The sequence below is a fragment of the Ranitomeya imitator genome, chromosome 6 (assembly GCF_032444005.1).
Source record: "Ranitomeya imitator isolate aRanImi1 chromosome 6, aRanImi1.pri, whole genome shotgun sequence".
Lineage (NCBI taxonomy): Eukaryota > Metazoa > Chordata > Amphibia > Anura > Dendrobatidae > Ranitomeya > Ranitomeya imitator.
The window spans coordinates 83,817,519-83,829,726 of NC_091287.1; the positions used below are offsets into that span (position 1 = coordinate 83,817,519).

A 12,208-nucleotide genomic window follows, 5' to 3' on the forward strand; every position below is an offset into this window, starting at 1 on the left:
AATCAATAGTACACAAGAAAATAAGAAACTTTGTAATATGTACTATCAGAAAAATCTACTTCTGGACAAATCATTCATTCTCAAAATTCTCAATTCACAGGTAAAATCTGTATTCAGTGAAGACAGAGTGTTACATTACTGAGATAGGAAATGACAGTGGGCACTAATACGATTTATGTAAAGGTGAAAGAGGAGGATTAGAGATCAGTTAGAGGCAAAGCTACTCTACATGAATTTTTAGAAAAAACAATGGACATCTCCTATCTCAGTTATGTAAAAATCTGCCTTCACTGAATACAGATTCTGATTTTGTACTTTTCCTAGTCTGTTGGTTTTGATCCGGCTACCTGACCACACATGGCAGCCTGCACCACCGAACAGCAGCTTATTCGTGGCCCCAGCCCAGAGGCCCCTTATAAAGTCCATATTCCTGTATGTGGTTTAAAGGGTGAAGGCCAGAGCACACTCCGGGATCTGGTAAATGAACTGGGTTGCACTATGCCTGTTCATGGTAGCCATTTTAGATTTGTCAGGCGACCACTGACAGAACATCTTTGCAGCTGCCTCTACACAAACGCACAGATTTGCTTTTCCTCTCTTTTTCCCATCTATTTGTTCTGTGTCCATCTTCCTTGACTGCAGTTCTGGCATTACAGGAGCCAGAGAAGGGGAAAAATAAAAATAATGGTAGCTGGGATATTGCTCCCAAGCACTCGGCCTCGCCAAGGGTGCACAGAGTACCTCATTAACATACTTTGATAAAGAATGATTTTTGGCAAATGCAACAATAGATTATTCCAACAAGGTTCTGTACTTGGTTGGAATCATCATTTTGTGCCGACAGACTCCCTTTAAGCAACAAAGTTCTACAATAAAGCTGAACCTACCATCTCTTCTGTTATGAGACAGAAAAACAAGCAGACATTATGTAATCCACTCCTAACCGGTTAAAAGGCTTGTATATGTGTTTATTCATACAAATGGCAGTAAAACTAGTGCATGCAATAAACCAAAGAAATATTTTCTGATCTCAGCCTTCAATCACCCTACTCGAGTTTACCATTAGTCAGATTCTTGTGTGATGCAACCTTTAGCTCCACAAAGCTTTTTTAAAATCTACAGTGTATCAGGATTAATGCCTACTACCAGCAAAGCAAAAGCACTGCTTAGCTAGTGACTTACATCTGTATGCTATGTTGCTGTGTTTTTTTTTTTGCCAAAAAAACCCATCATGAAAAACATTGCAAAAATTCCCGACAGTGGTTCAACAATGCAATTTTCTGCATCCACAAAGGGTTAACTTCTTTTGCTATATTAAAGTTACTTGTTTGTAAAATGGAAATAACAGATGCTTTCGTCTTACCGACAATGACGGTTGGCAACTCGTCCGTCCATCCTTGCTTTACTGTGATAAATGGGAAGAATGAAAAGATAATTAGCAAGTGACAGAACTGTGACTCACTGATATTAACTGATAGCTTGTTTACAATGCTGTGAAAAATGGATCTGGAAGGGATGCAACACTATCTACATGTTATTGTGTAGAAACTAGATAAATCACCATAATATTTCATTGTTTTGAAGGTTTTTTTACATAGTATTTTGCCTGCAACAGGCAAATCATGTAGAGAGTGTATACCCACGCTAGGTAAGATTAAAATTAATCCAGTAAAGCTGAGTTTCCTCAGAAAAACAGGCATTGCTGATGCTTTAACCCCTTCGTGACATGCGCCGTACTAGTACTGCGCTGCCGGCACTGCATTAGTGCCAGCAGCAGTACTAGTACGGCGCACCGATCACCGCGGTCTCGCGCTGAGCGCCGCGGTGATCGGGTGCGGGTGTCAGCTGTATATGACAGCTGACACCCCGCAGCAATGCCCACGATCGGCGCTATCGCCGATCGCGGGCATTTAACCCCTCTGATGCCGCTGTCAGTAGTGACAGCGGCATAGAGGGGGATCGCGCAGGGACGGGGGCTCCCTGCGCTCTCCCACCGGAGCAACGCAATGAGATCGCGTTGCTCCGGTGACCCGGAAGGAGTCCCCGGATCCAAGATGGCCGCCGGACTCCTTCCGGGTCATGAAGTGACCTGGCTAGCCGATGCCTGCTGAGAGCAGGCGCTGGAGAGCCAGGAAAGCTGCCTGTCAGATCGTTGATCTGACAGTGTGCTATGCACAGTGTCAGATCAACGATCTGATCTAATACAGAGATGTCCCACCCTGGGACAATGTTAGAAAGTAAAAAAAAAAAAAAAATAGAATGTGTAAAAAAAATTAAAAAAAATCCCCAAATTAAAAAAAAAAACATTTCCCAATAAATCCATTTATTTATGTAAAAAAAAAAAAAAACAATAAATGTACACATATTTGGTATCGCCGCGTCCGTAACGACCCGCTCTATAAAACTATCCCACTGGTTAACCCCTTCAGTGAACACCGCAAAAAAAAAAAAAAAAAAAAACAAGGCAAAAAACAACGCTTTATTATCATACAGGCGAACAAAAAGTGGAATAACACGCGATCAAAACGACGGATATAAATAACCATGGTACCGCTGAAAACGTCATCTTCTCCCGCAAAAAAAAAGCCGCCATGCAGCATCATCAGCAGAAAAATAAAAAAGTTAGAGCTCTCAGAATAATGCGATGCAAAAACAATTATTTTTTTTATATAAAATAATTTTTATTGTGTAAAAGCGCCAAAACATAAAAAAAATTACATAAATGAGGTATCGCTGTAATCGTACTGACCCGAAGAATAAAACTGCTTTATCCATTTTACCACACGTGGAACGGTATAAACGCCTCCCCCAAAAGAAATTCATGAATAGCTGGTTTTTGTTCATTCCGCCTCCCAAAAAACGAAATAAAAAGCGATCAAAAAATGTCATCTGCCCGAAAATGTTACCAATAAAAACATCAACTCGTCCCGCAAAAAACAAGACCTCATATGACTCTGTGGGCCAAAATATGGATAAATTATAGCTCTCAAAATGTGGTGATGCAAAAACTATTTTTTGCAATAAAAAGCGTCTTTTAGTGTGTGACAGCTGCCAATCATAAAAATCCGCCAAAAAACGCTATAAAAGTAAATAAAAAAATAATGAAATGTAAAAAAATGTATTTATTTCCATTTTCCCATTAGTGCTAGGGTTAGGGCTAGGGTTAGGGCTAGGGTTAGGGCTAGGGCTAGGGTTAGGGCTAGGGTTAGGGCTAGGGTTAGGGTTGGGGTTAGGGTTTCAGTTATAATTTGGGGTTTCCACTGTTTAGGCACATCAGGGGCTCTCCAAACGCGACATGGCGTCCGATCTCAATTCCAGCCAATTCTACTTTGAAAAAGTAAAACAGCGCTCCTTCCCTTCCGAGTTCTCCTGTGTGCCCAAACAGTGGTTCCCCCCAACATATGGGGTATCAGCGTTCTCAGGACAAGTTGGACAACAACTTTTGGGGTCCAATTTGTCCTGTTACCCTTGGGAAAATAAAAACATAGGGGATAAAATATCATTTTCGTGGAAAAAAAATATTTTTTATTTTTACGGCTCTGCGTTATAAACTGTAGTGAAACACTTGTTGGTTCAAAGCTCTCACAACACATCTAGATAAGTTCCTTTGGGTGTCTAGTTTCCAATATGGGGTCACTTGTGGGGGGTTTCTACTGTTTAGGTACATCAGGGGCTCTGCAAATGCAACATGATGCCTGCAGACCAATCCATCTAAGTCTGCATTTCAAATGGCGCTCCTTCCCTTTCGAGCTCTGCCGTGCACCCAAACAGTGGTTCCCCCCAACATATGGGGTATCAGCATTCTCAGGACAAGTTGGACAACAACTTTTGCGGTCCAATTTGTCCTGTTACCCTTGGGAAAATAAAAACATAGGGGATAAAATATCATTTTCGTGGAAAAAAAAATATTTTTTATTTTCACGGCTCTGCGTTATAAACTGTAGTGAAACACTTGTTGGTTCAAAGCTCTCACAACACATCTAGATAAGTTCCTTGGGGGGTCTAGTTTCCAATATGGTGTCACTTGTGGTGGGTTTCTACTGTTTAGGTACATCAGGGGCTCTGCAAATGCAACATGACACCTGCAGTCCATTCCATCTAAGTCTGCATTTCAAACGGTGCTCCTTCCCTTCCGAGCTCTGCCATGCACTCAAACGGTGGTTCCCCCCCACATGTGGGGTATCAGCGTACTCAGGACAAATTGGACAATAACATTTGTGGTCCAATTTCTCCTGATACCCTTGGGAAAAAAAATTGCGGGCTAAAACATCATTTTGTGGAAAGAAAAAATGATTTTTTAATTTTCACAATGCTACATTCTAAACTTTAGTGAAACAATTGGGGGTTAAAAGTGCTCACCACACATCTAGATAAGTTCCTTAGGGGGTCTTCTTTCCAAAATGGGGTCACTTGTGGGGGGTTTCCACTGTTAAGGCACGTCAGGGGCTCTCCAAATGCGACATGGCGTCCGATCTCAATTCCAGCCAATTTTGCATTGAAAAGTCAAATGGCACTCCTTCCCTTCCGAGCTCTGCCATGCGCTCAAACAGTGGTTTATCCCCATATATGAAGTATCGACGTACTCAGGACAAATTGCACAACAACGTTTGGGGTCCAATTTATCCTTTTACCCTTGGGAAAATAAAAAATTTGGGGCAAAAAGATCATTTTTTTGTGAAAATTAATATAATTTTTTTTTACGGCTCTACATTATAAACTTCTGTGAAGCACTTGGAGGTTCAAAGTGCTCACCACACATCTAGATTAGTTCCTTAGGGGGTCTACTTTCCAAAATGGTGTCACTTGTGGGGGTTTCCACTGTTTAGGCACATCAGGGGCTCTCCAATCGTGACATGGGCTCCGATCTCAATTCCAGCAAATCTTGCATTGAAAAGTCAAATGGCGCTCCTTCCCTTCCGAGCTCTGCCATGTGCCCAAACAGTGGTTTACCCCCACATATGTGGTATCGGCGTACTCAGGACAAATTGTACAACGACTTTTGTGGTCCAATTTCTCCTGTTACCCTTGGTAAAATGAAACAAATTGGACCTGAAGTAAAAATTTTGTGAAAAAAAAGTTAAATGTTCAATTTTTTTAAACATTCAAAAAATTCCTGTGAAGCACCTGAAGGGTTAATAAACTATATGAATGTGGTTTTGAGTACCTTGAGGGGTGCAGTTTTTAGAATGGTGTCACTTTTGGGCATTTTCTGTCATATAGACCCCTCAAAGTCACTTCAAGTGTGAGGTGGTCCGTAAAAAAATGGTTTTGCAAATTTTGTTGCAAAAATGAGAAATCGCTGGTCAACTTTTAACCCTTATAACGTCCTAACAAAAAAAAATTATGTTTCCAAAATTGTGCTGATGTAAAGCAGACATGTGGGAAATGTTGTTTATTAACAATATTATGTGATATAACTCTAATTTAAGGGCATAAAAACTAAGAGTTTGAAAATTGCTAAATTTTCATAATTTCCGACAAATTTTTGTTTTTTTCACAAATAAATGCAAGTCATATCGAAGAAGTTTTACCACTATCATGAAGTACAATATGTCACGAGAAAACAGTGTCAGAATCACCTGGATCCGTTGAAGCGTTTCAGAGTTATGACCTCATAAAGTGACAGTGGTCAGAATTGTAAAAATTGGCCCTGTCACTTAGGTGAAAACAGGCTTTGGGGTGAAGGGGTTAAATAAGATTCTTTGTTGGGCTCGAATTTTTATGAAATGGTGGAATGATTGGAAGTGGAACCTGCCATTTACTCTCCCTCCATTATGGGTTTTACCCTTGATCCATGCTGAGCTGTTATAAAGACACTGAGATTGTTACTGGGGCATAAATGATTTGCACACAAGACAGAGGGGGCGAGAGAACAAAACAAAAGTCATGGACATATACTGAGGTGAATATGACCCACTGTGTTTTTGAGATTTGTTTATAACTAGGCCTGTATCTTTTAGTTGGTTAGTCAATGTACAAGTGTTTTTTGGGGTTATTTGGTAGAAAAATACAAGACTTTTAACCCATGAAACAGAGAATTGTCATTGCCAATTGAGCCCCATGCAAAATCTCAACAAAGGTTTCACTCAATTTTAATGTAACATTTCCCAAATTTTGTACTTTTTTTCAATGGCTTGATGCATTAGAGTTGGCAAATGTGGGTATATTAACTTATAAAATGTCTATTTTTATAGTTTGGATATTGGTTGCTTTGTAGTACTATGAAATCAAGGTACAAACTTGAAACTCGGCCCATGCTTGGATTAGACAACCGGGCCAGACCGGCTGAATTTCCTGTCCTCTGCTAACTGCATCATGTATATGAAGCAATTACCTCTTAGATATACACAATTCGTGTTTAATATACATGTGAGACTGGCCTAAGATTCATAGGCGGCAGGGAATTTGCCTTATTTTTCCTTATTCAAAACTAAACTGCAAAGTATAGTAGAGTATCTTGAAGCGGTTTAACGCTGTACATCCTCCATCTAACATATAATACAACAGAACAATGCAATGTAAAATGCACCAGTGTCACAAAACTCTAATGTTCTATGATGAATTTTATGGCTTACAATAAATATGATACTCAACCATTGTTAATAGAGTGTTCCTGGTTTAATTGCTTTTTCCCCTGGGTGTCAATTTAAACCATTGTTGGAACCAGAAGCTAACAATGCCAAATGTAGAATGGATGACATTACAAGTATTGATGAGCGAGTGTGCTCATTACTCGAGAATTCCGAGCATGCTCGAGTGTTCTCCAAGTATTTGAGGCGTGCTCGTAGATTATGTTTGTGTTGCCGCAGCTGCATGATTTGAGGCTGTTAGACAACCTGAAAACATGCAGGGATTGCCTGTTTGTTAGGAATGCCCACTTGTATTCAGGCTGTCTAACAGCAGCAAATCATGCAGATGCGGGGACTCAAACATAATCTGCGAGCATACCCAAAATACTCAGAGACCATCAGAGCATGCTCGGAAATCTCGAGTAACGAGCACACTTGTTCATCACTAATCTCAAGTCATCACAAAACATCAACTTTCTGTTCATGAAGACATTTAAATCAAATAAGGGCCAAGGTTGAAAACCAGCACTAAGAAAATGAGGAGCTACAGTTGACAAACATTATATTATAATTGTAGGTAATAAGGCTGACCACACACATGATATATTTATAAATCATCAAACATACACATATTTTGAGCTTGCTTTTGTGTTTTACCCTGACATCAGTTTTTCTGTTGGGGCTAACATCTGAAGCCCTGGAAAATGGTATTTGGGTGTTTATGCCGACACTTCCATTGACTCTAGTGATGGAGATGGAGTATGCTTCTTTACAATGTACTCTGTCGGACATCTTTTTTGACCATGTATTGCTATTTGAGTGGTAAGACATGGTCAATAACATTTTAATGCCAGACTCAAATAGGAGGATATGGACAAAAATAATGACTGACAGAGCACACAGTGACTCCATCTGCACGACTACAGTTAATGGGCCCATCAGCACATACTCCCAAATCCCATTTCCAGGGCTTCACACAGAGCTACTGACAATGAGGGTAAAACACATTGTAAACGTAGCCTGAATCCTCTCTTGTTGAACAAGTGTATGAAAAATGTTTACATTCAGGGAACATGACATTACATTTGTCATTTTTCTCAGAATGCAATGGTCACTCAATTGATTTACTTGATACACTGTTGGTTTTTTGTGTTTATGTTCAATTAATATTATTAGATTTAATCACAATATTTCAGTTAAAATGCAGAAAATAACATTTGTGCATATAAAGTTCCCAAAACACAGTTTTACACTGGGGCAATACACACAACTTTAGGACCCATGCACATAGTAGTCATGTACACAGTCCTGCAACACAGCAACACAAAACTATAGGTGCTCCATGAGCAATCCACAGTGCTACACTGTGTTACACAGAAATTCTCCATATTTCATACTATTGTATGTCTACTTTACTGAATATTGCATCTCTTTCTGAAGCCAAATGCACCTCAGGTGGCATAATGGCACATATTATCTCATATGTAGATCTGTCTCAGAAATCATGAGATCATTTCAGGTTTCAGAGTTCTTGACATGACTGTATGAACAGATTTAGGTGGTAAGCGACTATAAGGGTGGTTACCCAACTAGGATGGTCCCTACTCTAGTAATCTACTTTGCTTTGTGCTCAGCTATGCTACTCAGATAGTCTCCAGTGAGATGGAAGCGATGACATTAAGGTTAATAGTCACCTCCCAATCAATGATTTCAGAAGTCAGGTGATGAGTGGTTATTATCACTAGAGTAATGACGTCCTATAAAGCAGTCAGTCACTGGTCTCAGTAGTCAGGTGTCTGGTGGTCGTGATGTCTTCACCTTGAGTCACAGTAGATACTACTAGAGTCTGTAGAAGATTCCAATGGTAAGCATTGCGGCTTTCTTTTCATTCCTTCTCTGTAAACTTTGTGAAAAATCATTGAAAACTCCTTTCATTTTCTAGTACATGTGTGAATTTACCCTAATCCTGGAAATGGCATTTTCTTAAAGAAATCAGTCTAGAAATCACTCTTTTATTTAACTTGAGTCTGGTACATTTTACATTTTACAAATGTAAGGAAAATCAGTAAAGCCTCAACTTTCCTAATTTAATTATTAAAATACAATTTATCTGCAATCAACAGATCCATAAAATGTATTTCAGCTAACATTTTCATTGTGGATTAAAGTGTAATAATAGCTAACATGCTAACAGCCAGGGTTGGTTACAGTTTTCTATCTATGAAAGTGAACTTGAGCTAAATAAGTGGATTCTAGCTGACTAAAGTAGTATAAATGCATCCATTAGCATTATCGGCTGTCAAGATTATGGAAACAAATACAGCGCCACTATTTTCTTTGGACAACACGCAAAGTAAAAATAATTCTGACTGCTCAGCGCTGAGACCAAGTTCCATGAGATATTAAATCACATTATAAGTATGCAATCATCCCTTTCTCATAAATTCAATTAAATTCACAAAATGTTATATTACTGAATTAAGCTTTTGGTGAAAAACAATAAAGAGGATTAGTGAAGCTTGAGAAAATCCCAAAAGACAGAAATGCTTGCAATTATATTTTTATGTTCCAGTAAATTTACATTTTCAGCATATATATATATACATATATACATAGTTTTCTAGTTAATTAATACATTAAATTCTAATTCCAGCTTTAACAACTTTTTACAATTAAAATCTATATAGAGATCTAATTAACTTGCAATGACCTTGTCTCTGTTTTAGTATGGATTTAAGCTCTTTAATATTGTTGTTTTTAATTGCACATATAGTATATTGCTGCTTTCAATACCTTGCAGGTTACTAGTGGAAACAGACCGCAGGTTATTTGTGCCCTGTTGTCATAGGGCATATAGGCACAAAACGGGCCTAAAGCTCAAAACTACAGAATTGCAGCCATTGTATCAGATCCACGAGGCATAATACTAGAGCAGTAGAATACAAGAGATCAGTTAGAACTGCACTGCTCAAAAAAAATAAAGTGAACTCTTAAACAACACAATGGAACTCCAAATCAACCACACTTCTGTGAAATCAACCAGTCTAGTTATGAAGCAGCACCAACAGAATTTCTCCTGCTGTTGTGCAAATGGAACAGACAACAGGCTAGCATAGGCTATTGGCAAGACAGCCCCTATAAAGGAGTGGTTCTCCAGGGAATGACCACAGACCATTTCTCTGTTCTCATCCTTTTTGGCTATTGTTTTGGTCACTTTTCATTTTGTCATTGCTCTCACATCTAAAAGTACTGTACAGTAGTATGAAGCAGTGTCTACAACCCACAGAAGTTGCTCAGGTAATGCAGCTCATCCAGGATTGCACATCAATGTGAGCTGTGGCAAGAAGGGTAGCTGTGTCTGTCAGCACAGTGTCCAGAGCATGAAGCAGATACCAGGAGACCGGCCAGTACATCAGGAAATGTGACAGGAGCCGTAGGAGGGAATAACCCAGCAGCAGGATCGTTACCTCCTCCTTTTTGCAAGGAGGAACAGGAAGAGCAGTGCCAGAGCCCTGCAAAATGACCTCCAGCAGGCCACTAACATCCATGTTTCTGTTCAAAATGTCAGAAACAGACTCCGTGAGGATGGTATGAAGTCCGAACATCCACAAGTGGGTATTGTGCTTTCAGCCCAACACCATGCAGGGCGATTGGCATTTGCCAGAAAACACAAAGATTGGCAGATTCAACTTTGGCACCCTGTGAACTTCATGGATGAGAGCAGGTTTACACTGAGCACATGTGACAGAGTCTGGAGACACCTGTTGTGAATTCTGTGGCTGAATTCACTCCTGTGGTCACAAGTGGTACTGCAGCTTCTGAGCTTCCTCCCTCAGGTGTTCTGGTGAGCTCGTTAACTGCTTCATTACTTAACTCCGCCTGATGCTGCTATCCTTGCTCCTTGTCAATGTTTCAGTGTTGGATCTGAGCTTCTCCTGATTGTTCCTGTGACCTGCTGCTCTGTATAGCTAAGTGCCTTTTGCTTTTTTGTTGCTTTTTTTTTCTGTCCAGCTTGTCTTTTGTTTTGCTGGAAGCTCTGAGACGCAAAGGGTGTACCGCCGTGCCGTTAGTTCGGCACGGTGGGTTTTTTTTGCCCCCTTTGCGTGGTTTTGCTTTAGGGTTTTTTGTAGACTGCAAAGTTCGCTTTACTGTCCTCGCTCTGTCCTAGAATATCGGGCCCCACTTTGCTGAATCTATTTCATCCTTACGTTTTGTCTTTTCATCTTACTCACAGTCATTATATGTGGGGGGCTGCCTTTTCCTTTGGGGAATTTCTCTGGGGCAAGTCAGGCCTATTTTTCTATCTTCAGGCTAGCTAGTTTCTTAGGCTGTGCCGAGTTGCCTAGGTAGTTGTTAGGCGCAATCCACAGCCGCTTTTAGTTGTGTTTAGCATAGGATCAGGTGTGCAGTCTACAGAGTTTCCACGTCTCAGAGCTCGTTCTTGTATTTTTGGGTATTTGTCAGATCACTGTGTGCGCTCTGATCTCTAAGCACACTGTGTTTCTGGATTGCCTTCATAACACCTGTCATTAGCAAACATAACAGTACAAGGAGCCAAACTAATGATTCTCAATAGAGGGAAAGAAAAAGTTCTGACATCATTTTTTTTTTTTTTTTTTTCTGCTCTGTGTTCACTTTTTTTTTTCCCCTAGACATTTGGGTAATTCTGGACACAGGTGTGGACATGGATATTCAGGGTCTGTGCTCTTCAATGGATAATCTCGTTATAAATGTACAAAAAATTCAAGATACTATTGATCAGAAATCTATGTTAGAACCAAGAATTCCTATTCCTGATTTGTTTTTTGGAGATAGAACTAAGTTTCTAAGTTTCAAAAATAATTGTAAGCTATTTCTGGCCTTGAAACCTCATTCTTCTGGTAATTCTATTCAACAGGTTTTGATTATTATTTCTTTTTTGAGCGGCGACCCTCAAGACTGGGCATTTTCTCTTGCGCCAGGAGACCCTGCATTGAGTAGTGTCGATGCGTTTTTCCTGGCGCTCGGATTGCTGTACGATGAGCCTAATTCAGTGGATCAGGCTGAGAAAAATTTGCTGGCTTTGTGCCAGGGTCAGGATGATATAGAAGTATATTGTCAGAAATTTAGGAAATGGTCAGTACTCACTCAGTGGAATGAATCTGCGCTGGCAGCTTTGTTCAGAAAGGGTCTCTCTGAGGCTCTTAAGGATGTCATGGTGGGATTTCCTATGCCTGCTGGTTTGAATGAGTCTTTGTCTTTGGCCATTCAGATCGGTCGACGCTTGCGCGAGCGTAAATCTGTGCACCATTTGGCGGTACTGCCTGAGGTTAAACCTGAGCCTATGCAGTGCGATAGGACTATGACTAGAGTTGAACGGCAGGAATACAGACGTCTGAATGGTCTGTGTTTCTATTGTGGTGATTCCACTCATGCTATTTCTGATTGTCCTAAGCGCACTAAGCGGTCCGCTAGGTCTGCCGTCATTGGTACTGTACAGTCCAAATTCCTTCTGTCCATTACCTTGATATGCTTTTTGTCGTCGTTTTCTGTCATGGCATTTGTGGATTCGGGCGCTGCCCTGAATCTGATGGATTTGGATTATGCTAAACGTTGTGGGTTTTTCTTGGAGCCTTTGCGGTGTCCTATTCCATTGAGAG

At 40.2% G+C, this 12,208-nt stretch overlaps 1 protein-coding gene across 2 annotated transcripts in view; it reads right to left on the reverse strand.

The window, feature by feature from the left end:
• Positions 1-12,208, reverse strand: part of HDAC9 (histone deacetylase 9) — a 774,871-nt gene that overhangs the window by 448,742 nt on the left and 313,921 nt on the right. For both annotated transcript variants that reach the window (XM_069729825.1, XM_069729826.1), the window contains one exon: positions 1,364-1,405. In XM_069729825.1, coding sequence (XP_069585926.1) covers positions 1,364-1,405 — 42 coding nt within the window. The remainder of the gene's footprint in view (positions 1-1,363; positions 1,406-12,208) is intronic.